Source organism: Rhinoderma darwinii, chromosome 1 (assembly GCF_050947455.1).
Source record: "Rhinoderma darwinii isolate aRhiDar2 chromosome 1, aRhiDar2.hap1, whole genome shotgun sequence".
Taxonomy (NCBI): domain Eukaryota; kingdom Metazoa; phylum Chordata; class Amphibia; order Anura; family Rhinodermatidae; genus Rhinoderma; species Rhinoderma darwinii.
Genome location: NC_134687.1, coordinates 332012511 through 332040439, shown reverse-complemented (window position 1 = coordinate 332040439; position 27929 = coordinate 332012511). Strand labels below are relative to the sequence as shown.

General features: G+C 40.9%; 1 protein-coding gene across 2 annotated transcripts in view; it reads left to right on the top strand.

Moving 5' to 3' along the window:
* Positions 1 to 27624, top strand: part of LPAR1 (lysophosphatidic acid receptor 1) — a 194436-nt gene extending 166812 nt beyond the window's left edge. For both annotated transcript variants that reach the window (XM_075825650.1, XM_075825649.1), the window contains one exon: positions 21297 to 27624. In XM_075825650.1, coding sequence (XP_075681765.1) covers positions 21297 to 21598 — 302 coding nt within the window. In that variant the 3' untranslated portion in view covers positions 21599 to 27624. The remainder of the gene's footprint in view (positions 1 to 21296) is intronic.
* The last annotated feature ends 305 nt before the right edge of the window (positions 27625 to 27929 follow it).

The following is a 27929-nucleotide window of genomic DNA, read 5'->3' as shown; positions in this document are numbered from 1 at the left end:
CGGTTGACAGCTATCTAATATCCATGGACAGCTTTATGGATAGCTGCCAGCTGAACATTTATTTGGACAACCGCTATTATTTCCCACTTTGTCAGGCTGCCCCCATACACAGTAGGTTGTCGTCCGATCCTGCCTAATGGACGGTGGCGGTGGGAGGTCAGACAGGCTGTTTATTTTTTTCCTCTCCTTTTCCCACTTCTCCATAGATTTAACCCACTTTTACCTATTTTAGTTGTTCTTTATGTCTATGTCTGTAGCTAGATTTAACTTTTGAATGTCATAAACATAGATAATACAGTGCTTGAGTAGTATAGAGGCAGAATACTGGTCACTTGTAGTTTCATAGAACAGAATGTAGGTGAATAGAATTAGATTGTGTGATATTTTTCCGTTAAAGGTTTTGAAAAAGCTTGATAGAAGAGGTACAATTGTGGCAAGTGGCATCAGAATATTAACAGACTGGGTTTCAGTAGGGCCATGTTCACATCTGCTTTTGGGGCTTCATTGGTAGTCTCCGTCTGCAGTTTCTTTACTTTTGATGACCAGAATAGCGCAGCATGCATCGAAATCATCAAAACGATGGAAACAACGGGACCTGGACGTCAATGATATCCATTGAGTGCTTTTTAGATTTGTCAAAACGCAGATGTGAACAGAGCCTAATGCCACTGTCCCAGGACCACATGTAGAGCACTGGATGTCCTTATTTGCTAAGAATTTGTATCATTATCTGACTGAAAAATTGTATTTTTATATTTAAAGATACATTCTCTACATTATTTTGCCATTGCTGTATTTCTAAATATACCGAATATAATGTTTTACATGTCTTACAACAGGAGATTTTCTTAGCTTGCATTCAAATTATGCTGTTTTTCCAAATTTGTGGCTTTCCTTTGCCCTGAGCCAAGCCAAACTGTGGTATAGTAATAGAATCTACGCAGTATAAATCTTGTCTGCCTCTACCTCCTTTTTTTTTTTTTTTTTTTTATAGCAAATGATTAATGAATAGTTCTAGAATAACGTCTTATCTAAGAAAACACCTATTTATTAAACAATTGCCAGAAATTATTCTGCTATTTGACTGAATTAACGACTCGTGGACTATGACCATCGTTTTAATATGTTATACCCTATTAGTTGACATATTATTATATTTTAAAGGGCAACTCCCTGAAAATAAAATAAATCCTTAAATAAACTTTAAGTACCTTATTCAGCTATTTTGTTTTTCTGTCTGGGACAGCTGATTAAAATCAAATATGGCCACCATTACATCTTCCTTATAAGTTGTCACTCACCTTTCCCAGACACCTGAATGTTAAAAATGCCTAGATCTGCAATGATACAGGAACAGGGGATGTTTCACTTCGTAGACAGATTTACTATTTGTTAGTCCGGAATTTCTAGGTTGGTTGTCTTCAAGCTTTTTACTACTTTAACAGAAGGGGAAACCTCAAGGACTAATATTTATAGTTAGATTTTTAATTTTTTTTAATTCTTAAAGGCTATGTAAACCTTTTGAAGGGCAATTTTAAAAAATAAATAAAAATGTCAACCAGCGTGATCGGTGCAACTTTCAAAATAGTTTTTGTTAAAAATTGGTTCTACTTTTTAAGATACAGCTGCTCTATATTCTCTATACATAGCAGCTGTATCTAGCGCTAAATCCTGCACTCGTCAGTTTCGTCGGATCTGCTGAAACTGAACCAGTCTGGTCCGCGGGACTGACGGATTCATGTCATAGCGAACGATGCAGCTTAGAAAGTTGCACTAATCACACCGACCTATATATATATATATATATATATATATATATATATATATATATATATATATATATATATATATATATATATATATATATATATTTATACCCTTTAAAGGTTTACATAGTGTTTCTTAACAAGAAGAATAGTAAAAAAGAATAAGACAAAATAGTCCTATATTTGATGGACCAGCATGAATCTTAGCAGCCGTATTGTCACTAAAATTGTCACTCGTACTTCTATAACATATCGTAGTTTGATTATGAATACGGTTTCTAAAGACTGCTTTTTTTCTAGCAAACAAGTGCGGTATAAAGATCATCCAGGAACTCATTGTTGCTTTGCATTCAGTTTCAAGATTTTCATGCCCTCCTTTTTTTTTTTTTTTTTTTTTTTATATCTAAGATCTGAGATGCCAAGTTCTCTCTGCTACACTGCTGTAAAACAATGAGTGTTTTCTTTTCTGTTCTGTACGATGTTGGGGAAACAGCACCCCCAGTGGCCACATTTTTTTAAAGACCTTTTCAACAAAGAACCTTTTACATGTGAAATAGACCTGCTTTGCTATAACTGCAAAGTACTAGAGACTGCAGTGTATACTTCAAAGTAAGGATTATTTCTATGATGTCCCTTTAAACTACTTTTTCTACTTGCAAGAGACAGATTTTGCTTTACCCTGTAAATCTATTGAAAGTGAAAATGTGTAGATCTAGGAATATGGAAATTAGGAGGGGATTACTTGCTCATATTGAAAGAGTTTGCTGCATGGATGCAGAAAGTTTCTCTTCCTGAATAACATGGTGTTTTTCTGTAAAGCGCCTTTCATGAGTCCTGCTCACTGGAAACTCTAGGGACTCCCTTCTTCGTTTGGAAACTTTGCTGTATATAAAGTTACAGGCGAGATTAAATGCTGATGTAAATAAGACGAAGGTAAAGGCTGAGTGCATGAATGAAAGAAGTCTCCCATTAGGACTTGACCTTGGTATATACATCACGAATTGTAGATGAAGAAGTAAAGAACTGTATTTTAAAGAACTGTCGTGTTCAGGGGATTATTGCGCTCCATGATGGATTGTTTTGGATGGAGGCTAGTGAGATATGTACTTTGAAGTCACAAAACAGACTATATTTGCTCAGATCAGTTCTATAGGATAATTGTATTTTTTCTAAATAGTTTTTTTTTAAGTTTTTACTCTATTACGGTAATCGTGAGATCATGCTGTAAACTGTCATTTACAGCGTGATCTCGCGAGATTACGCTTGCTTTGCTGTAAGTCCCACACAAACGTTACTGAAGTGTCGGGATTATGAATAGACATCACGTCCTGGCTGGTAGTGATGTCTATTAACTCTCAAGACACTTCAGTAACGTTAATGTGTGTGTATGTGGCTGCACATAGTGATCTAGTAAGATCACTATGTGCAGAATAAATGAATGGAGAGAAGTGTATGATGCTGATTGGTCAGCGTCATACACTTCTCTCCACATTGCCAACTTGGTTAAAACACCCAGTTGTCTATTAAGAAACTCATTAGCATAAATCTAAAATAGGTCATAACTCTGTCAAAATTGATCATTTTCCTAAATAAAAAAAACCACTGCTGTAATCTACATTACAGCGCCGATCACATTATGTAGAAGATAGGGAATGTCTAATGTGGTGACAGAGCCTCTTTAATCATTGTATTATAAATACTTCTGCAACTTGTTTATATACTTGTCTTTCAATTCTTCATCGTTTATAAGACCTCTGATTGCTGACCGCGAATGGAGAGTTTCTTGTTTACATCGAGAGGCTGGATACCAATACTGGCCGAATACTTCTCACAGCTGACAGTTTGCTGCAATTGTATCCAATCTATACAACTTCCATGAGATAACTATATCACAAGTACTGTTTCTAATATGAATCTGCAATGTAGCTGTATAGGTAACCTGTATCCACTTGGAGTCCAGACCAGTATGTTTATTAGTTTACAGAGAATTGGCTTGACTGGATACAATTGTATGCAATTCTCAAGTGAGAGCAGGACTAGGTCTGTACGTTTTTAGCCTCTGGGTGGGTGTCGTCAAGAATCTTTTTCATTTTTACAGGGAGCAAACTGATCTTTGAAGTGACCCTTAACCCGTTAGTGACCGGCCCATCGTGTTTCTACGTCGGTCACTAACGGGCCTTATTCCGATGCCATAGACGTTTTACGTCGCGGCATCGGAATAAGTTTACAGAGCAGGGAGCTGTCAAATCTCCCTGCTCTCAGCTGCCAGAGGCAGCTGAGGGCTGGGAGTGTCCCTGCTCTGCCGTGTGAGATCGATATTAGTATCAATCTCACCCGTTTAACCCCTCAGATGCGGTGCTCAATAGCGAGCACGGCATCTGAGTGGTTTTGGAGAGAGGGAGGGAGCTCCCTCTCTCTCCCACCGACACCCGGCGATACGATCGCCGAGTGTCTGTGTCTCTAATGGCAGCCGGGGGTCTAATAAAGGCCCCCAGGCTGCCTGGAGTGAATGCCTGCTAGATCATGCCGCAGGCATGACCTAGCAGATGCCTGTCCGTGTTAAACGGACAGGCAGTAATACACTGCAATACAGAAGTATTGCAGTGTATTATAAATGCGATCGCAGAATCGCATATTATAGTCCACTAATGGGACTAGTAAAAAAGTGAAAAAAAAGTTTAATAAAGTTAATTAAAAAAAAATGAAAAACCCAGCTTTTCCCCTTACAAAATGCTTTACTATTAAAAAAACAAAATAAAGTTAAAAAGTTACACATATTTGGTATCGCCGCGTCCGTAACGACCCCGACTATAAATCTATTACATTATTTAACCCGCACGGTGAACGCCGTAAAAAATAAAAAACTATGGAAAAATTGCTGTTTTCTGTGAATACTGACTTTAAAAAAAATGTGATAAAAAGTGATCAAAAAGTCGCATCGACTCCAAAATGGTACCAATAAAAACTACAAGTCGTCCCGCAAAAAAAAAGCCCTCATACAACCGCATCGGCGAAAAAATAAAAACGTTACGGCTCTTCAAATATGGAGACACAAAAACAAATAATTTAGAAAAAAAAGTGTTTTTACTGTGTAAAAGTAGTAAAACATACAAAATCTATACAAATTTGGTATCGTTGCAATCGTAACAACCCGCTGAATAAAGTTATTGTGTTATTTATACCACACGGTAAACGGCGTAGATTTAGGACGCAAAAAAGAGTGGCAACATTTCAGATTTTTTTCTATCCCCCCCCCAAAAAAAAAGTTACTAAAAGTTAATCAATAAATAATATGTACCTAAAAATGGTGCTATTAAAAAAATACAACTTGTCCCGCAAAAAAACAAGACCTTATACAGCTATGTCGACGCAAAAATAAAAAAGTTATAGCTCTTGGAATGCGACGATTGAAAAACGTAAAAAATAGCTTGGTCATTAAGGTCCAAAATAGGCTGGTCATTAAGGGGTTAAAGCATAAGCTGAAAATGCCAGGCTAAGCACCCACTGTCGAAGTTATACATGCCGAAGTTCTAAGATATCGCTAGCCACCAAGGAATTTGTTAATTAAAAAAACTCTGCACGTACAGCATTTGCAACTTTTTCCCAAAGTGTCACAGTGACTCAATTCTTAACATAGTGAAGAATTGAGTATTTACCGTACAAAATATCAGACCTTTTCATTATTCACAGATTAAGAGGGTATTCCCACCAATGTTCCCTCTAAGTCTTGGCAGCTCCTGAGCGGGTAAGTTAGGGAGCAGGGCGAGTCTCAATCAATGGTGCGCGATCTGATGACCAAAAGTAATACCCCCAGTAAACGCTAATATAGCGACTAAATAAGAGAATGAGAAAACATATATTTTAAATTAGTTTTAATTACTTCTTTAAATACTATATTACATGTACACCAATAAAATAGACCGTTATGAACACCAATTATAGGCATCAATAAAAGAATCCCTCATTACACCACTGTCCTTATAGATAGTGCCACACAGACCCCCTGTAGATAGTGCCACGCAAACATCCCCCCTGTAGATAGTGCCACGCAGACATCCCCCTGTAGATAGTGCCACGCAGACATCCCCCTGTAGATAGTGCCACGCAGACACCCCCCCTGTAGATAGTGCCACGCAGACACCCCCCCTGTAGATAGTGCCACGCAGACACCCCCCCTGTAGATAGTGCCACGCAGACACCCCCCCTGTAGATAGTGCCACGCAGACATCCCCCCTGTAGATAGTGCCACGCAGACATCCCCCCTGTAGATAGTGCCACGCAGACATCCCCCTGTAGATAGTGCCACGCAGACATCCCCCCTGTAGATAGTGCCACGCAGACATCCCCCCTGTAGATAGTGCCACGCAGACATCCCCCCTGTAGATAGTGCCACGCAGACATCCCCCTGTAGATAGTGCCACGCAGACATCCCCCCTGTAGATAGTGCCACGCAGACATCCCCCCTGTAGATAGTGCCACGCAGACATCCCCCCTGTAGATAGTGCCACGCAGACATCCCCCCTGTAGATAGTGCCACGCAGACATCCCCCCTGTAGATAGTGCCACGCAGACATCCCCCCTGTAGATAGTGCCACGCAGACATCCCCCCTGTAGATAGTGCCACGCAGACATCCCCCTGTAGATAGTGCCACGCAGACATCCCCCTGAAGATAGTGCCACGCAGACATCCCCCCTGTAGATAGTTCCATGCAGACATCACCCCTGTAGATAGTGCCACGCAGACATCCCCCCTGTAGATAGTGCCACGCAGACATCCCCCCTGTAGATAGTGCCAAGCAGACATCCCCCCTGTAGATAGTGCCAAGCAGACATCCCCCCTGTAGATAGTGCCACGCCAAAAATTCCCCCCTGTAGATAGTGCCACACAAAAATTCCCCCTGTAGATAGTGCCACACAAAAATTCCCCCCCTGTAGATAGTGCCACGCAAAAAGTCCCCCCTGTATGTAGTGCTACACAGCCCCCTCTCCCCCTGTATATCGCGCTGCACAGACCCCCTCTCCCCCTGTATATCGCGCTACACAGACCCCCCTCCCCCTGTATATCGCGCTACACAGACCCCCTCTCCCCCTGTATATCGCGCTACACAGACCCCCCTCTCCCCCTGTATATCGCGCTACACAGACCCCCCTCTCCCCCTGTATATCGCGCTACACAGACCCCCCTCTCCCCCTGTATATCGCGCTACACAGACCCCCCTCTCCCCCTGTATATCGCGCTACACAGACCCCCTCTCCCCCTGTATATCGCGCTACACAGACCCCCTCTCCCCCTGTATATCGCGCTACACAGACCCCCCTCTCCCCCTGTATATCGCGCTACACAGACCCCCCTCTCCCCCTGTATATCGCGCTACACAGACCCCCCTCTCCCCCTGTATATCGCGCTACACAGACCCCCCTCTCCCCCTGTATATCGCGCTACACAGACCCCGTCTCCCCCTGTATATCGCGCTACACAGACCCCCCTCTCCCCCTGTATATCGCGCTACACAGACCCCCTCTCCCCCTGTATATCGCGCTACACAGACCCCCTCTCCCCCTGTATATCGCGCTACACAGACCACCCCCTCTCCCCCTGTATATCGCGCTACACAGACCACCCCCTCTCCCCCTGTATATCGCGCTACACAGACCACCCCCTCTCCCCCTGTATATCGCGCTACACAGACCACCCCCTCTCCCCCTGTATATCGCGCTACACAGACCCCCCCTCTCCCCCTGTATATCGCGCTACACAGACCCCCCCCCTCCCCCTGTATATCGCGCTACACAGACCCCCCCTCTCCCCCTGTATATCGCGCTACACAGACCCCCCCTCTCCCCCTGTATATCGCGCTACACAGACCCCCCCTCTCCCCCTGTATATCGCGCTACACAGACCCCCCCTCTCCCCCTGTATATCGCGCTACACAGACTCCCCCTGTATATCGCGCTACACAGACCCCCCCTCTCCCCTTGTATATAGCGCTACACAGACCCCCCCTCTCCCCTTGTATATAGCGCTACACAGCCCACTCCTCCCCTTGTATGTAGCGTTACACCGCAATCCCCCTGTATATAGCACTACACAGCCCCACTCCTCCCCTTGTATATAGGGCTACACAGCCCCCCTCCCCACAACTCCTTAAAAAAAAAAAAAAAATGGTACTTACCTTGCCCCAGACGGCGCACTACACTGCCTCTCCGGCGGGACACATGCGCAGACCGGCGTGATGAGACGTCATTACTTTGGCCCACGCTACTGCCAGCGCCTTATAGGCTGCAGGCTTAACATGGCCTGCAGCCTATAGTGTTCATTGGTATGTGCGTCCTGAGGGAGGATGCACATACAAGTGAATGTGGCTGTCACTAGCATCGGAGCCCCCTCTAGTGCTAGCGACGCCACTGCATCCGCCCGTGACCGTGTGCAGGCTTTAAACTTCAGTGAGCGGGTGGACCAAGGAAGGTGCGTGGCCGTGCACTTTATAGGGAACACTGATTCCCACCCTTGACATTTGTCATATCCACGGGATAGGTGCAGGTCGCACACCTATTTTAAGAGTTGGGGTCTGGTGAGGCGGACGCTGCATCTAGGCAGAGAATGCTCTCTCCATTGATACTTATGGGGGCTACGGAAAACTTCAAACCCACTAGCCATAACTGCAGTTATTGCGCCAATATTTACATATGTGACAACCGGATCCATATAGCCATATGGATTTTCCCTTTATGAATAGTTTCTCAAAAACTAATAACCGGCAGTTAATAGTTATCCTTAATGCGAAAATGACTGCCACAACTAAAAATAAATCTCTAAGTAAAGAAATAAACCTTAAATAACAAACTTTACCTATTGCTGTAACTTTTTGATGCGCTCATATATGGCCATTTTTTACATTTGTATAGAAATACTCTTTAAATAAGCTTTGGACTTGTCAGCTTCACAGTAGCACTGTGTCCTAGTATTGTCAAGTCTGATACTTCCGGTTTCTGATAAACAGCACATTTCCTGAATAAAACATCCTTTTCTGTGTTTAGATCTGTCAAAATGTCTCCCGTCCAATTACTAGATATACATTAAAGAGGATACTTCTAAAAGTAGCTTATCATATAGAGGTCATGTCTCCTTCCTGACTGACACTTCACTCCGTGCTCAGGGACTGATAGTATAAAACTGCGTACAGGGTTTTCATTTGCAGAGGCTTTTTTGTTTCCGCTGTATCTTGTAACTGAATATCCGTACAATAGTGTAATAGAGGTAGATAGCAGTACAATCCATGCAGTACACGTATAGAGCCGTACAATACAGGTAAAGATTAGTACAGTTCGGGATTAGTGCAGTACAGGTAGATAGCAGTATTGTGCATGTAGTACAGGTAGAAAAGAGTACAGTACATGTATTGTAGTACATCTAGACAGCAGTTCAGTACAAATAGATAGTACATTAGATATAGTACAGGAAGAGAGCAGAACAGGAGGATAACCGTACAGTGCATGTAGTACAGGGAGAGCAGTACAGTACAAGGGGATAGCAGTATTTTACATGTAGTACAGGTGTACAGTAAATGCAGTACAGTACATGTAGTACAGATATACAGCAGTACAGTACACGAAGTACAGCTATACATAATCACAGTACACTAAGTACAGCTATACAGCAGTACAGTAAATGTAGTACAGATATGCAGCAGTACAGTACAAATAGTAGTACATTACATGAAATAAGGCAGTTAACCATACAGTACATGTACTACAGGTATAGAGCAGTACAGTACAAGGGGATAGCAGTATATTACATGTAGTACTGGTATACAGCAGTACAGTACATGCAGCACAGTTCTAGAGCAGTACATGACACGTAGTACAGGTATAGAGCAGTACAGTACGTGTACTACAGGTCTAGAGCAGTACAGTACAAGGGGATAGCAGTATATTACATGTAGTACAGGTATACAGCAGTAAAGTACAAATAGTAGTACATTACATGAAATAAGGCGGTTATCTGTACAGTACATGCAGCACATGTATAGAGCAGTACAGTACAAGGGGATAGTATATTACATGTAGTACAGGTATACAGCAGTATATTACATGTACAGGTATACAACAGCATAGTACATGTAGTGCAGGTAGATAATAGTACAGTACACGTGCCACAGACCGAGCAGTACAGTACAAATAGTAGTACATTACATGTAATACAGGCAGTTAACAGTACAGTACATGCAGCATAGATCTAGAGCAGTACAGTAGTTAAAGCTTCCTCTCTTTGGATCTTTTTTAATAACTCTTATTATGTCCTGATGTACACCACCATAGGTAAATAGTAGGAAAAAGGGATGGGGATAAGAAAAAAGAAGGGCAAAAGTTACTTTGATCATTCGATCTCTTATAATAAAAACCGGCACCAGAAGGCAGATTATGCCTACCAAGGGGATATATGGCGAATGGTCCCTCTGTTGTGAACACAAATAATTAATTTTAAAAACCCATTAATATTTTTATAATTTTAAAATGTTCGACATTTTTTTAAATGTGGTTATAAAGTCAAATACTATTCACCGCCTTGGCTGCCACTGGTAATTCCAATTGCTAGCAGAGGTGAATACAGAAATAAGAATGGGAATAGAAGGAACGGCTGGGTTACACATTTAAGGCTGTATCCCTAATAATCAAAATCTTTGTGCATGGTAACACTGCTGGAAATTGTATCAGCAGCATTTATTGAAACCATACAGGTAGAGAGCAGTACAGCACATGTAGAGAACAGTACAGGTGGAGAGCGGTACAGTACATGTAGTACAGGTAAAGAGCAGTACAGTACAAATACTACAGGTATAGAGCAGTACAGTACATGCAGTACAGCACATGTAGTACAGGTGGAGAGCAGTACAGTACATGTAGAGAACAGTACAGGTGGAGAGCGGTACAGTACATGTAGTACAGGTAAAGAGCAGTACAGTACAAGTAGTACAGGTATAGAGCGGTACAGTACAGGTAGAGAGCAGTACAGTACATGTAGTACAGGTGGAGAGCGGTACAGTACATGTAGTACAGGTGGAGAGCGGTACAGTACATGTAGTACAGGTGGAGAGCAGTACAGTACATGTAGTACAGCTGGAGAGCAGTACAGTACATGTAGTACAGCTGGAGAGCAATACAGTACATGTAGTACAGGTGGAGAGCCGTACAGTACAGGTGGAGAGCCGTACAGTACAGGTAGAGAGTGGTACAGTACAGGTAGAGAGTGGTACAGTACATGTAGTACAGGTAGAAAGCGGTACAGTTAGTACAGGTGGAGAGCGGTACAGTACATGTAGTACAGGTGGAGAGCGGTACAGTACATATAGTACAGGTGGAGAGCGGTACAGTACATGTAGTACAGGTGGAGAGCGGTACAGTACAGGTAGAGAGCGGTACAGTACATGTAGTGCAGGTGGAGAGCGGTACAGTACATGTAGTGCAGGTGGAGAGCGGTACAGTACATGTAGTGCAGGTAGAGAGCGGTACAGTACATGTAGTGCAGGTAGAGAGCGGTACAGTACAGGTGTAGAGCGGTACAGTACAGATAGAGAGCGGTACAGTACATGTAGTACAGGTGGAGAGCAGTACATTACATGTAGTACAGGTTGCGAGCAGTATAGTACAGGTAGAGAGCCGTACAGTACAGGTAGAGAGGTACAGTACAGATAGAGAGCGGTACAGTACATGTAGTGCAAGTAGAGAGCGGTACAGTACATGTAGAGAGCGGTACAGTACATGTAGTGCAGGTAGAGAGCGGTACAGTACATGTAGTACCGGTAGAGCAGTACAGTACATGTAGTACCGTTAGAGCAGTACAGCACAGGTAGTACAGGCAGAGAGCAGTACAGCACAGGCAGTACAGGCAGAGAGCAGTACAGTACATGTAGTACAGGTTGCGAGCAGTATAGTACAGGTAGAGAGCCGTACAGTACAGGTAGAGCGGTACAGTACATGTAGTGCAGGTAGAGAGCGGTACAGTACATGTAGAGAGCGGTACAGTACATGTAGAGAGCGGTACAGTACATGTAGAGAGCGGTACAGTACATGTAGTGCAGGTAGAGAGCGGTACAGTACATGTAGAGAGCGGTACAGTACATGTAGTGCAGGTAGAGAGCGGTACAGTACATGTAGAGAGCGGTACAGTACATGTAGTGCAGGTAGAGAGCGGTACAGTACATGTAGTGCAGGTAGAGAGCAGTACAGCACAGGTAGTACAGGCAGAGAGCAGTACAGCACAGGTAGTACAGCACAGGTAGTACAGGCAGAGAGCAGTGCAGTACATGCGGCACAGGCAGAGAGCAGTACAATTGTGTGGTGTGTTAGATTTGAGCCTGGGACAGGTTTACCTTCCAGCAGGATAATGTGGTGTGTTATTGAATAAAGGTTATATTTTAATAAACCATTGCTACATAACAGGTAGTTGGGAAATAGGGCTTTTTTTTGCCTTTGGAAATTAGATAATACTGTATATGTGTTTATTTTCTGCCCACCAACTACCAGGGACTCCATAAGTGTGTGCTGCGATTTAAGATCTCGTAACTGCTTTAAATATTATTGGTGGTTAGTGCCCGATTTACAGCTCTGGAAATGATTGCTCAGCACAGGAAGGAAATGCTTTCTTGTCCAAGTTATTCCCAGTTTCCATCAGCTGCTCTTGCATTAGATCATTCACATATAATCCAAGGCTGTTTACTCCTTAAATAGGGATGCTTATGGACATCCAATGCTTAGAGAGAAAAAAAAAGAAAATTATGCCAACTTCAAGTGTTGAGGCACAAGAGAAATAATATATTCTAGTGTCATCATACATTTCTGAAACTGTTATAGCACCTGAAAAACAATCTGTCGCAGTAGACTGGCGATATGAATGCTTCCCTGTTGGTCATGGGCTAGCTCCACCAGAGGTTTTAATAATGATCTCGAGATCCAGTAGTTGTAAAAGTGTTCCCCACCTTGGTGTTTTTTTTCCTGTTTTGTTGCATTACAACCTGAAATTAAAATAGGTTTTAAATTAGATTTTGTTTTGTAATGGACCTGACAAACTAGTCCAAATTGTTAAGTTGGAATAAAAAAAAATACTTTGTTTAAAAAAACGAAACAAAAAAAGCTAAACTAAAAACTGAAAAGTTGCGAGTGCATATGTATTTACCCCCTTTGCTTTGAAACCCCTAAATAAGTTCTGATCAAACCAATTCACTTCACCAGTCACATAATTTCGTGAATAATTTGCCCCTGTGTGCAATAAGTATCACATAATCTATCACCTGTCAGGATAAATTCACTTGTTCTGAAAGGAACCTGAGTCTATAACACCACTAAGCAAGGAACATGTAGACCAAGGAGCTCTCCAAACAGGTCAGAGACAAAGTTGTGGAGTAGTATAGATCAGGATTGGGTCATAAAAATAACAAAAAAAACATCCCACGGAGCACAATTAAATCCATTATAACAAAATAGCAAAAAAATGGCACAACTTCAAACTTGACAAGAGAAGGCCGACCACCAAAACTCGCATACGGGGCAAGCAGGGCATTAGAGATTCAACAAAGACACCAACAATAACACTGAAGGCGCTCCAAAGAACCTTAGCTGAGATTGATGCATCTGTCCATAGGACCACTATAAGCTGTGCATTACACGGAGTTGGGCTTTATGGAAGTGTGGCCAGAAAAGTGGTTGCTTAAATGATAAAAAAAGTAATAAAACACGTTTTGAGTTCGCCAAACAACATGTGGCAAACTCCCCAAACACATGGAAGAATGTTCTCTGGTCAGAGGAGACTAAAATGTTACTTTTTGGCCATCATGTGAAATGCTATGTGTGGCGCCCCACAGTGAAGCATGCTGGGGGATGCTTTTAATCGGCAAGGAGTGGAAAGAATCTGTGGCATGAAGACTGTACTCACGAAACCCATCTAACTTGAGGGAGTTGGAGCAGTTCTGGGCAAAAATCCCAGTGTCTAGATGTGCTGAGCCAATCGAGACATACCCCAAGAGGCTTACATCTGTAATTGACACAGGGGATTAATACTTATGAACATTAAAGTTCTCGGTTTTTGATTTAATTATGGTTTGTGTCACAGTAAAAAAAAAAAAAATATTTAGCACATTTAAAGTGGTAGTCCATGATGCGTAGATCAAATGGTACAAATCCCCCCCCCCCCCCAAAATAATCTATTTACATTTTAAGATTGCAATTCAACAAAACAGGGAAAACAGGTGGGTACGGGGTGAATACTTCTGTGAGACACTGTACTAGATTGTTTTAATACCTATATAGATAACTTGGCTAACCACTTAGATCTGTAAGGGATTATAAGGTATAAAAGGATCATTGCTAGTGCCACTGTCACCAGCAGCCATGCATGTATATATGTATATGAGGGGTTATACGTGCTTTATCTGCTTCTAAGGATGTAGCAATAATTCTAATATTTGATATAATAGGTTCACCAAAGGTAATTCTGTACTTTAGAAGGTTATCTGCTTTATACAACCCCTATCTATTGTTTCTCTATTGGGGTATATGTAATAGAGGAGGGAGTCCTTAGCGGGAGGACTACCCTTTATGAACTAGGGCGGTGAGCTGCTCCAGTGACCATGTCTCCCTCTAGAGGACCCGGCTTATCAATGCATTACATAGAAAGCCAATTGATTTTCTTTGCGTTTCTGCAAAGGAATTGAGGGCTTGCCGACCACTTACCCTGGTGACAACTGCTTATCAGCTCACTTTCAGGGGGCCTGTTATGTAATAAGAGGTTCTCCAAAACCGGACAAAAATCCCTTAAATACGATGCTGGATAACTCTAAAGAGTCCGGTAGCTACATAATCGAAAGACTTCCTTGTGATGTCCAGTGGAGCCATTTGTGTGTATGCATCTTTCTTCTCACCTGGTTTTTGCTAGCTTTCCTTCTACTTATGCTGTCCACCAATATGTCAAATCCAGTAGTTTTATGCAGGTAAGGCTATGTTCACATCTGTGTCAGGGCTCCGTTCCGACGTTCTGTCTGAGCTTTCCGTCGGAACGGAGCCCTGACTGACACAAACTGAAACCAAAGGTTTCCGTTTCCATCACCGTTGATTTCAATGGTGACTGATCTGGTGCCAATGGTTTTAGTTTGTCTCCAATGTGCAAGGGTTCCGTTGTTTTGATGGGATTAATACCGTAGTCGACTACAGTATTCATCCCGCTAAAACGACGGAACCCTTGCACAACTGAGACATAACGAAACCATTAGCACCAGATCCGTCACCATTGAAATCAGTCAGGGCTCCGTCGGAACGTAGCCCTGATGCAGATGTGAACGAAGCCTAAATCAGATGAGTTGTATTTTTTGCCTGCGTGCATAATGATGTTGCTGGTTACTAGTGAATTGCTGGTCGGACTATGTTTTCAGCAAATAAATCTATTAAACTATAAAGACTAAGTACATCATGAACTTTTTAAAGAGTCTGGCATAACCTACACAAACCCCTATTGTTATCGATGCCAAATGGGCCCACTTCCATTTATTCATGTGGTGTATCCTGGTCTACACTCTCTACACTAAACCCTACCGATTCTTTAAAATCTATTCAAAATACTATGAGCGTGAGCCAACATATTTCAGATGTGATTAACATGCCCAGATAAACACACAAATCTTTAGACCGTGTGAGTAATGTAAAGCAAGTGTTTGGTCTGGATTATGTCACCCGTTTCTACAGAAAATCAACGCAAGGGCAAAAAATGTCTTCAAAGACCATTTTCATTTAGTGCTTTCCTGTCTAAATGGCCTGACCTTGTATGAAAAGTAATTGCAGCCATGGCTTTTACATATCAGTTAAGTGTTCTCTGCTGCTGGATCTGGTTTGCATTTCTGCCATATTCAGGCATGTATAAGACAGAACAGTTACTTCTGGAGAAAAAAAATTCTCCATTTTTTTTTTTTAATTTTTTTTTTTTTTTAAATCAGCATTGTATTTATTTAATGCCTTTATTATGCTTTAATATTTGTACTACAACCAAGTTAAGAAATATAATGGATTGAAGATCCTTCTTTCCAGCAAGTTGCCCTTTCCAGTCAATTTAAATTCTTTGGCTGAGTTTTTAACAACTTGGACGACTCAAGGTCCCATGGAGATGTTCTGTTATTAGGGTGAAATACTCTTTGAACTGATATTTTTAATTACGTGCAGTTACCACAAGATTAAATGGTAGCATCATTTTTATTCCCTAATAAAGGGGTTTTCTCAATATAACAACCACTCTCCATAAGCCCTGTTAGCATGTATATGGCATATAGACAACATAGAGCGACCCCCTTCGATTAAGCAGAGTGGAAAGTTACAGCAAAGAATGACTCCCACTCTGGAAAACTTTTTTTTTAATTATGGTCTCAATGAATCTAAAATAAAAAATGAAGGAACTTTGCAAATAGTATTGATTAAAAATGTATTTTGTGACAAACAGACAAACCCTGTATAGTGAAATGACTTTTGCTTATTTCTACATTTAGTAGATTAGCAATAATGAACGTACAGATGGAAAAAGTGTGTGACTGCACAATCAAACAGTTGTTTTGTTTGTAGTCTGTTACCATGGAGACACACAGGTCTGCATAGGACCTGTAGAATCAAAAAACAATTGTACATTTTTATAGAGACTATTTGCTAAGTTAGATTTTTTTATTTTAGATGGATTGGAGCAATGAAAAAATGTGTTGCTTAGGTGGAAATACCGTAGTCACTAAGAAAATGGCAGCAATAGTTAAATTTTCAATATTTGAGCTACTACATGTTTTATTTAATAACTTTGTGGGAAACCCCTTTTAATGTATGCCCTGATTATCACACAGATTTATGGCCTTTTTACACTGGCCGATAATCGGGCAAACGCTCGTTCATATGTTTACACAGGGCAAACGCTCGTCGTGTCATCTATGCAGCAATAAATATTATTGTTGTCAGCACCCTGTGTAAATGTGGAGATGTGTTGCCAACATTGTGTAAATGCACGGGTATGAGCAATCGTAGTAACGACCGCTCATCCACATAATTACTAATCATAGCTTCTTGTGAAAGGAGCAAACGAGCGCCGATCAACGAGCTGTCTCATTGATTGGCGCTCGTTTTTATGGCCAATGTTGGCCGGTATAAAAGGACCCTTCTTAAACTCATATCGAATAATCTTTATCAGCCAAACCAGAAAGGAACATGAATGTCTTGTGATTGATATGTAAGGTCAGCCATAGATATTAGTGTCCGACAATAGTTATCAGTGCCTACTCCCACAAAAACATGAACTCTAGAAAATTATCCCGGGAAATAAGGATCATACAACAATAGGATCATACAGCTAAAATCCAAAGAAAACTGATATATGTCATGGTCACAGGGTATGTGGACCCACTAGGGGGCTCCGCCGTAGCGGAGAGGCCGCTGACCAGGTCACAGTCTATACAAAAATCTACAGCAGTTCGTAACACTCGGGTACCTGAACTAGTCCAGACAGTGGCTGTGGCTTCAGCACGGATGGAGGTTGGTGCAGCAGGTTGCGCAAGACGTGGCAGGCAGTATCCGATGTGACAGAAGACACTGGACGTGGCGCAAGACAGCAGGTGCAGTAGGACATGACTCCAACACTAGTAGGCACAGGAACAAGAACACAGCACGGGATACAGGAACAGGTAACAGGGCACGGACAACAACTGGAACGGGAAACACTAATGGACCATTTGCCAGACAGACTTGGGATAAACTAACAACGCTCAGACCAGAAAATCATGCGGTTGATAATGATGATTGTTTTACAGGTCCGCGCGCTGGCCCTTTAAGAGCGGGCACGAGCGTGCGCGCGCACCCTACGGGACACAGCAGGCCGGATAGGAAGTGAGTGAGGGGTGGCCTAATAGCTTTATGCACACTTGCAAACCTCTGGAGGATCCTACACCTTGAGGTTCGCAGGACTCCAGAGGCACCAGCGGCTTCAAATACCTGTTTGCTTCTTTGCAATGGCATTTTAGCAGCTGCTCTCCTAATCCTATTAATTTGTCTGGCAGAAACCTTCCTCATTATGCCTTTATCTGAACGAACCCGTCTGTGCTCTGAATCAGCCACAAATCTTTTCACAGTACGATGATCACGCTTAAGTTTTCTTGAAATATCCAATGTTTTCATACCTTGTCCAAGGTATTGCACTACTTCACGCTTTTCGGCAGCAGAGAGATCCTTTTTCTTTCCCATATTGCTTGAAACCTGTGGCCTGCTTAATGATGTGGGACGTCCTTCTTAAGTAGTTTTCCTTTGATTGGGCACACCTGGCAAACTAATTATCACAGGTGTCTGAGATTGATTTTAATGATCCAAAGAGCCCTAAGACACAATAATATCCATGAGTTTAATTGAAAAACTAATAATTAAATGTTTATGACCCTTAAATCCAATGTGCATAATAATTTGGAACACGGTGTATGGCCAAGTTAATGTTTTGAATGGAAATCCTCTATAAAGGGCTTTCTTTCTGGTTTTATGCAAAAAAAAAAAAAAAACCTTAAATGGGTTGTCCGAGATACCATCATATTTTCAAAAACCCCTTTAATGCTTGTAATTTATAAATGTAAATACATTTGTAATATATGTACATTTTCCAAAGTGGCCCCGTTTCCAGATCCTGCCGTGGGGTACTTGACGGGTGACGTCACTCTCTACACTGGCTCTGCTGCTTTGTTGATCTTGAATTCTTTGCCGGGTATACGACACGTCACGTGGTGTATATCGGCTCGTTCTGCTTCACAGCGCGTAACGCGCATGCGCTGTCACTGCTGTTCTCGAGATAACAGCAGGGGGCGCGCATGCGCGTTACAACAGAAGAAGCCGATATACATCACGTCACAAGGGACGTGTCGTATACCTGGCAAAGAATTCAAGATCAAGAAAGCAGCAGAGCCAGTGCAGAAAGTGACATCACCAGTCAAGTTCCCCACGGCAGGATCTGGAAACGGGGCAACTTTGGAAAATGTAAGTATATTACAAATATATTTACATTTATAAATGACATGCAGTAAAGTGGTTTTTGAAAATATGATGGTATCTCGGACAACCCCTTTAAAGGGGTATTTCATCTCAGACCTTTATGGCACATCCACAGTAAATGTCTGAGATGAGACTACCCCCTTAATCGGAGCACCCCACACTAGTGTTAGCAGACTGCCCCTCATAAACAATACTGCCAATGACTCCAATAAAACACACTGCCAGCTGAGTACCCCCTGATAATAGAACCAGTAGAGTTCCTCCTTACAAACTGTACCTCCCTTCATGCAGTCATAGAATTCAATGATACAATTCTGGCTCCCGACAGCAGCACCCACTGGGAGCCCCCCACATACGTATGTAAATACATATAACAACCTCTCGTGGCAGCTGCCAGCAGAATTGCCTACTCTGTCGGAAGATCGCCACTATTTTGATAGACTCCTGGATAATCTATTGGACTAGGCATGTTTGCTTGAATTTGAAAATGCTGGAGACCATAGACTAGCAGATAACCAGTTAACACTGGTTTGGGAAGCTTTCCTCTGCACAAATTGCACACACTGTTCCTTGGTTTTGTATAATTGAACTTTTTCTCCCCGCTAATGTGAAGAACGCTCTCACGCTCTTCTTGTTTTGGTCAATTATCTGATAAGAATGGGGATGCTTGAGGGGGAAATATTTGACAAACACTTCTGAAATTTAGATGACCTTAGGAAAAAACTTTTAGTAATTCGCTTTCTTAGTTTTTTGTTTTTTTTTCTATTAAATGAAAGTCAAACTTATTTATCATGACTTTGTTTACTTTGAGGACTAGGCCTTTACGGGCTTAGGATTGGTCACGTATGTAAAAAATTTTAAATAACTTTTTGTGGAATATAACTAAAAATGGCTTCCTGTATTTACTTTATGATTACACGGCTAGTAGTGTAAAATATACATATTGTGTTATGCCTACTGCAGGCCATGAGGGGGCAGTGCTGGACATGAGGAAGGAAAGAATAATTGTCTGTACAGTAGCACATGAAGCTCTTTATGGTGCTTCCGTGTGGCCCCATATTTTCCCCTAGATGCAATGCTTCCAGGGGAGAGTACCTCCGTAATATGGCATGCAATGGAGCATGTCACAATTTAATTTTTTCTCTTGTTTCTTATGGATCTGTGACAAAAAACTCAGAGCCGTACCTTCGCTTCGTACCTGTTGTGATCCGGCAATATGCATGAGACCGAAGATTGACGTCTCATATGATCAATAGTTGTGACGAGTTTTCTATGTAAACAATTGAAAACACATTTAGTATATTTCATAGCAAATAAATGAGTACTATTTTTCCTGATGACGGGAGAACGTCTCTCAATAAAAAAAGAAGTATAATCCAGTGCTCGTTTCTATACTACAAGTGCACTAATACGGCCACAATCACCTTTCTCTAAATGAAGTGTATTTCTTGGGAAACAAGTAAAGGCAGGTTTAAGGAAGATTGGTTCTTGTGTTTTAAAGCATTGTGAATATTTTTTTATTTATTTTTACTTTTCTATTTCTGCAGCCCTGTGGTTGAAAACTATATTTTACAACTACTTGTCTTCTGTGTAGCTATAAGTAGTGTTTGAAAAATATCTGGTAAAAAAATAAGCAAACAACTATGTATTTAGGGTATGTTTACACATAGCCGGTTTGTTGCAGACAGTTCTGCAACTGAAGAACCCATTCCATACATGTGAATGAGGTTGTTTGCAGAATGTGCATGGATTTCTTCAACCCCCTTTTAGATGAATGGGACAATAACAGAAAAGGTGGCAGCAAATCTGCCGCATGTGAATATCCCCTAATAGTTCTACATATATTGTAGTTCATGACAGTCCGTGCAATGCTTCTTACTTTTCCTCCTTTATGTGTTGAATTATTTCAATAGACGCTATACTGATACGTAGGCGTAAAGGGAGATGCTTATACATGAGGAACTGTGAGTGATATTGCGGTTTACCCCTATTCATTTCAATGGAACGGAGCTGCAAATCCCAGGCATAAGGCTATGTTTACACAGGGCGGATATGCTGTGTAAGAGTACCCAGTGTATCCGCCCTGGTTCCCGCAGGGAATTCCGGTCGAAAAACCGCACCAATTTGTGGTGCAGTATTTTAGCCTTAATGCCGCTGCGGAAAACAGCAGGTAAAAGGAAAAAAAGCCTATACTTACCTGTTGTCATGGCGATGCGTCCTGCAGCCTGGCCTCCTAAGGTGACGTTTCATCTCATGTGACCGCTGCAGCCTGTGAAAGTTTTTTTGGGCAGATTTTTTTTACGCGCAGTGGGGATGAGATTTCTTTAAATCTCATCCACTCTGCTGCTATTGTATTACGCTGCAGATTTTCCGCCATGTTATTTGCAATCTAGTTACTATTATCCACAGATCTTTTTCCTCATCTGAATTTGTAGGTCTGTTTTTACGTTCTATGCATATTCTAACTTTGTTGCCTTTCTCCTTTGCCTGCAGGAGCCTTCATAGTTTGTTGGACCCCGGGCCTGGTTCTGTTACTACTTGACGTGTGCTGTCCTCAGTGTAACATTCTGGACTATGAAAAGTTTTTCCTCCTATTGGCTGAATTCAACTCCGCTATGAATCCCATCATTTACTCTTACCGAGACAAGGAAATGAGCGCCACCTTTAAACAGATCCTGTGCTGCCAGAGAGCGGAAAACACAAATGGTCCCCAAGAGGGATCTGACCGTTCTGCATCCTCGCTCAACCATACCATTTTGGCTGGTGTACACAGCAACGATCATTCTGTTGTGTGAACTGGGACAAAGCAGGTCAAAAGTCAGGACCATGTAGACCATATTGGAGTGTGCGTCTGAATGCTGCAGAGCCAGCATAAAGGACAGGAAAACATTTTATTACTCTGCCTGAACACAACAGGCTAACTCCAAGCTTACTGAAAACTGTCAACCTTAACAAATGAATGTCTAATGCTAAACAATAGCTCACCCATATAGAACATGTTTATGAACTTACGCATTTTAAACTGCCATTTCTGTAAAATAATAGTTCATTACTAAAAAATAAAAAAAAACATATATTCCATGAAACAAGACCTACATTTGAGTCCCATCAGCATGCCTGTGATGGACACTGTTTTGGAGTGGTTTGATAACATTTGTGAAGCTGCACTGCCTTAAAGGGAAAAAGAAAATAAGATATTTTTCTATTATAAACACAAGCATCGTGTTCGTTTTTTTTGTAGTCTTTTCTCTGTTATATGAGGTTTTATTTTAGAAGTATATAATTTTATTTTTTACCTTTTTTTTTCTAATTGAGGCATATGTATGATTTTTAAAGAAATGCACAAAGCCTGTAATAACCTTTAGACAAATAAACAGGATTCCAAGTAGACAAGATTATCTTTGTAACGTGTGCTGATGTAACAATGGTGGCTCTAGTGCAATGATGCAGGTAGCATTCATGTTTATCGAAGTGGTTATGCTTATAAAGGTTTCTGAGGGACCATACTCCTACCTGTTGGGTTAAAATATCAAGGTTGTCTGACGGTTGTCCTCTATTTTGTTGTAGTGCCAAGACGTTTGGCATGGTGTCAGTATTTGCTTTCTTAGGTTATTTCCATGTTTATTTTATATAAAGTATTGATCTACCATCCATGTGGCCTATGGAAAGTGCTGAGAAACTCTGGTTGAACTCAGCACTTTTCCTTATTGGTGGAGTACATTTTTTTTACAAGACTCTTTCCACAGCAGGAGAGTATAGCGAGTTCAGAGTTTCGATCGCACCTGGGTCCTGGAGCTTAAGGGAATCCAAGTGGTCCCTCTATCCTATATGAGGGAACTAGTAGTATAAATGAATGAATTACACATAATAGTTGGGGGTCCTGTTACAGTGTTATCTCTGGGGCCCAGGAGCATTAGATTACACCTCTGCCCCACAGCCAGCCACCATAATGTTTTTAAACATGGAAGAGGGAACTGGACTGAGGGTCAAGCCAATCTCAGGCCACTTCTCCGCTTCCTTCTTTGCGAATAAGGAATGAAAAGGAAAGAGATAAGGAGCATTGTAGCCTTTCAGTCCAGAATTGAGCTGTATAATGTATCAGTATTATTTGTTTAAATGTAGCTGGCTTATAGACTCTTGATAAAGTCATTAAAAGCTTAAAGATCAAATGTGTTTTAGAGATTATAGGGAAGTTACATAGGCATTTGTGGATTTTAAAGGAATTGGCAATTTTAGAAAACGCGTTTCATATACCCTAACTGGGAATTCTTAGTTAATAGAGAGGGGTCCCCAGTAAAGGATCCTCATCTCTTGGCTAAAGAGGAGAGTGGTTACAAAGAGTGTCTCGCGCTCTGCAGGACCTGTCCTGTCCTGCATTACACAGACAATCTAGGAGGACATTATATACATCAGATAATGATTTAGATCCAATGGTTACAATTATTATGAACATTTGCACATATTTATTCTCACCACAATGCGACTCATAGGGATTTTTATGTACAAACCCAACATGCTTGAGTCTTTTCACCCAAGTGCCATGGTAGATGTATTTAACCCTTCAACCTGGGATATAAGCTACATTTGTTTATTTGTATTTTACCACTTAATCTTTTTCTAGGAATGGACTGATTAATATTCTAATTCCATAATGGCCAGTGATGTATATTAACCAACGTATAACAATAATACTGCAGATATACACTTATGGTTTGTAAAACATTATTCATAGTAAAGTCTCACATTAGAAGCTGTTTTTTCAGGATGGATATTTTATATGATGTTTTGAATTAATTTCTAGAGCTATTGTATAATGTAATTTGTAATTGTGACATATGTAATATTTGTTAAAGAGGGAAGTGATTATTGATCACACTATTGCACTAGCAATGTTTAAGGAATTAAAGGGACCGGTACGATGATGATGATGATGATGATGGTTATTGTTTTTCTCAAGTGGTTAGCAAAATACCATGGTTAAAATATCGAAGAAGTAGAAAATCGGCACAAACTCATCTGTCCTCCCATAGTTACATAGTTAATATGGTTGAAAAAATATATCCATTAAGTTCAACCAAGGGATAGGAGAAATGGAAGGGATGAAACAAGAATTCTACACATTGACATAGGAGCTGATATGGATTAAAAATAAAATTTAATACGATGGTATAAATCGCACTACTAAGGGACATTTTGCTTTGATATCTCGATTGTGCACTACACTGATGAAATGTGCAGTTTTTCCAATGAAGACAAATCACGGTACATGTCTACAATATGCCGTCCGTTGCTGATCGGTGGGTCTGTGACTGCAAGATTCAGTGCCGATTGCTAGAATGAGATTCCATGGCGCTGAACGCAGCATCACGGGTCCTTCTGAAAATTTCCGTGCACAGCACCAGTCCAGGTGCTGTGTAGGTACTGCGAATCTTCCCCAATAACTTTTTTTTTTCCTTTCTTGGACGTACAGTAGTATAATAGACATGAATAAAATACTGTTGTGATTATAAGCATTCAAATACCATAAAACCAGGGAGACCCGTGGGAAATTTCACAGCATTTTACATGCTTGTTGAGAAAAGGAAGTCATTTAATAAAATAAAAAGCAAAAATGTAGCATTAAATTTATTTTTTCTGCTATCATTTTTATTGCCACGCATTTTGTCCACTCGCTTTTTCTCTTACAGCAAGCACTAGAATTGTTTTATGTATTTTGAGGTTTCCAATAACTTCAATTCACTTTAGCAGACTGACTGCACATGCACAACCACTTTCCATTGATGGTGGAAACTAACCCACTCTTTGGTCATTGGGCCCCATAAAAGTTGTTTAAGGAACAACCCTTTTCATTTTACAGAATTGAAGAAAATTTATATTTTTATAGACACGATTTGGTGTATGGCTACAAGGTGAACTGCACCACAATCTAAAGAGTCTTCATCAGCTCTGTATATGGTTTCTTTATATTAATTTTGTAAACCGTGAACAACACTAAATATACAAAAATATCCCAGAAATTCTTCCCGTAATATCCTCATCTCCTTTTGTTCCTATCCTGTCTCATAATGCTATCAAAACTCTGCGAAACTTTGTTCCCTGTAAGATTTCTACAAGTCTGACTATATCAGGAGTAGGCAAAAGCCTGCAGATGGACAAACACTGTGGGCAAGTTGTGCTAGATTTTATACGTGGCCCTTTTTTACATTTCTCTATTTTTAAATATAATACCAACCATAACTCTAAGGGGTGCAGGGGTGGCAGTTGCACCTGTACCCTGGAGACACCAGTTTTATAAATGGTATATGGTAGCTGGGGGGGGGGCCTGTTACAGATTATGCATTGAGGCCCAGGATCTTCAAGATACGCTTCTGCATTGGGCCATAATCATAGATCATGCCCTGATAACACTAAACTAGATGGAACAATTCTATGTACTATATTCTCACAATATCTTTGGCCTCATGTGATCCCTCCCAGCCACATAATGGAGCCAAGGAAGCCCATGTGATACACTTATTAGCAGTCTTTCAAACTCCTTGGAAATTAAATAAGCCTTCTTATAAAGGAGTCAGGAGGTTAGTTTTTTTTTGACCATTGGGAGTCTATCAATGAGGCTCCGTAGTTCTGACTAATTCAGCATTGTTAGGGCATCATGCAAGTTCTCTACTGAGTGTTCTTTTCTAGTGACCTGTTCCTTTAAAGCATGTAATGAGGATTTAAAATTACGTTTGCTGTTTGGGTTGTCAGAAAATGTTGTTGGTGGATACATGTAGAGTCGATGATGGAACAGTTGTTTTTTAAAAAAATCTAAAAGCAGAAAGTGACCTATAGAAAGTTTGCAGGTCCAATGTAAGTGAATGCACCATAAAGGTGACAATGTACAATGTTGATGAACGTAGGTTGACCGTTTTCGACATTGATGGTATACCGTACAGATCATTATTGTGTGTCTAAAGGTCTGCAGATTATGGAAATCTGTTGTCCGATACAACATTAGCAAGAATAAAATGTTACTTTTATAATTATTTCTTTTCCTCCTGTATCAGACTCTCTGATTTCTACATGAAACACACACAATATGTGTTTTATACAAACAGTGGTAACCAAAAAAATAAGAAAAATACTACTTATTTGCATTCATTTGTACCTTTTTCTGATATATCACTTTTTAAAATTTGCATGGCAGCATTAGAACAGTACAGAAACCGAGTATAATACAATTACTTTTCATAATTATATTTATATGTAAAACCAGCTGGTCATCCGTATCGTTGTCAGTCTGTGGCCCTAATCCCTTTTTTCAATATAGAGATGGCATTTCAGCTTTACCAGCCAGTTCCTATTATACTTAATTGCAATGGTTATCATTCAAAGATCAAGAATAATATTTTTGCAGTTAGAAATTTGCACAATGTTCAGATCCATTGGTCTTTCATCTCTTTAGGACCAATACTACTTTCGCCCAAGGCAAATTATTGGCAATGCAGTTAGGTGCTTTGACCATTTTATGGCCTGAAAGTAGCTTTAAAACTTGATGGAACACTTTAGGCAAAATTGATACTGTGTTCTGTCTAATACAGGCCCTAAAGGGTGGTGCATGGCATAGGGGTTCTTTAGTGTTTGTTGAGTTCCTGGGTCATGTATCCCTTACCTCCTTCAGGCCTTGCACTCGGTATAACACAGTGTCATTATTTTTACCAAGCATGTTCTTTTGAATTTTTTTTACCAAATCCCCCATTGAATACACAATATTCTGTATCTTACATTATGATAACCACCCAAAGTGGGTGAACGACCATAATAATTTTTTTGTTGTGTGGCCAGTCTACAACTTCCAATAATGAGAAATGTTAGCAAAATGAGACCCACTCTTAAGCCATCGATCCGATTCCTTGGCAAAAAAGGGAAGACTCTCGTAATCACAAGAAGAAATGTATTAATCTGCCTGTTCGATATCGATCACTTCCGATTGTCTGAAATTTTCCACAGTACCCCATACATGGAGTAGTTGGTCTTAAAAATTTAATTTATTGCCCTTTCTACTTATAACTTGTTCACTTAACGTCTGCTCTTGCAGTTTGCTGACTTTATTTGTATTCAGCTGTCCCAGAAACATTTATTTTATATGTTGAGAAAATGGTGTTTTGGTGATCTACAGGGTGGGCCATTTATATGGATACACCTAAATAAAATGGGAATGGTTGGTGATATTAACATCCTGTTTGTGGCACATTAGTATATGGGTGGGGGGAAACTTTTCAAGCTGGGTGTTGACCATGGTGGCCATTTTGAAGTCGGCCATTTTGTATCCAACTTTAGTTTTTTCAATGGGAAGAGGGTCATGTGACACATCAAACTTATCGAGAATTTCACAAGAAGAACAATGGTGTGCTTGGTTTTAACGTTACTTTATTCTTTCATGAGTTATTTACAAGTTTCTGACCACTTATAAAATGTGTTCAAAGTGCTGCCCATTGTGTTGGATTGTCAATGCAACCCTTTTCTCCCACTCTTCACACACTGATAGCAACACCACAGAAGAAATGCTAGCACAGGTTTCCAGTATCCGTAGTTTCAGTTGCTGCACATCTCGTATCTTCACAGCATAGACAATTGCCTTCAGATGACCCCAAAGATAAGTCTAAGGGGGTCAGATCGGGAGACCTAGGGGGCCATTCAACTGGCCCACGACAACCAATCCACTTTCCAGGAAACTGTTCATCTAGGAATGCTCGGACCTGATACCCATAATGTCACCCGTAACTTGTAAATAACTCATGAAAGAATAAAGTAACGTTAAAACCAAGCACCATTGTTTTTCTTGTGAAATTCTCGATAAGTTTGATGTGTCACATGACCCTCTTCCCATTGAAAAAACTAAAGTTGGATACAAAATGGCCAACTTCAAAATGGCCACCATGTTCAACACCCAGCTTGAAAAGTTTCCCCCCTCCCATATACTAATGTGCCACAAACAGGAAGTTAATGTCACCAACCATTCCCATTTTATTTAGGTGTATCCATATAAATGGCCCACCCTGTATACATGAATTCTGCCTTCTGAGGTATGTAATGTTTTTATAACACTCTTTAGCTGTCTGTGCACATGAAATGGCTGTTGGACAA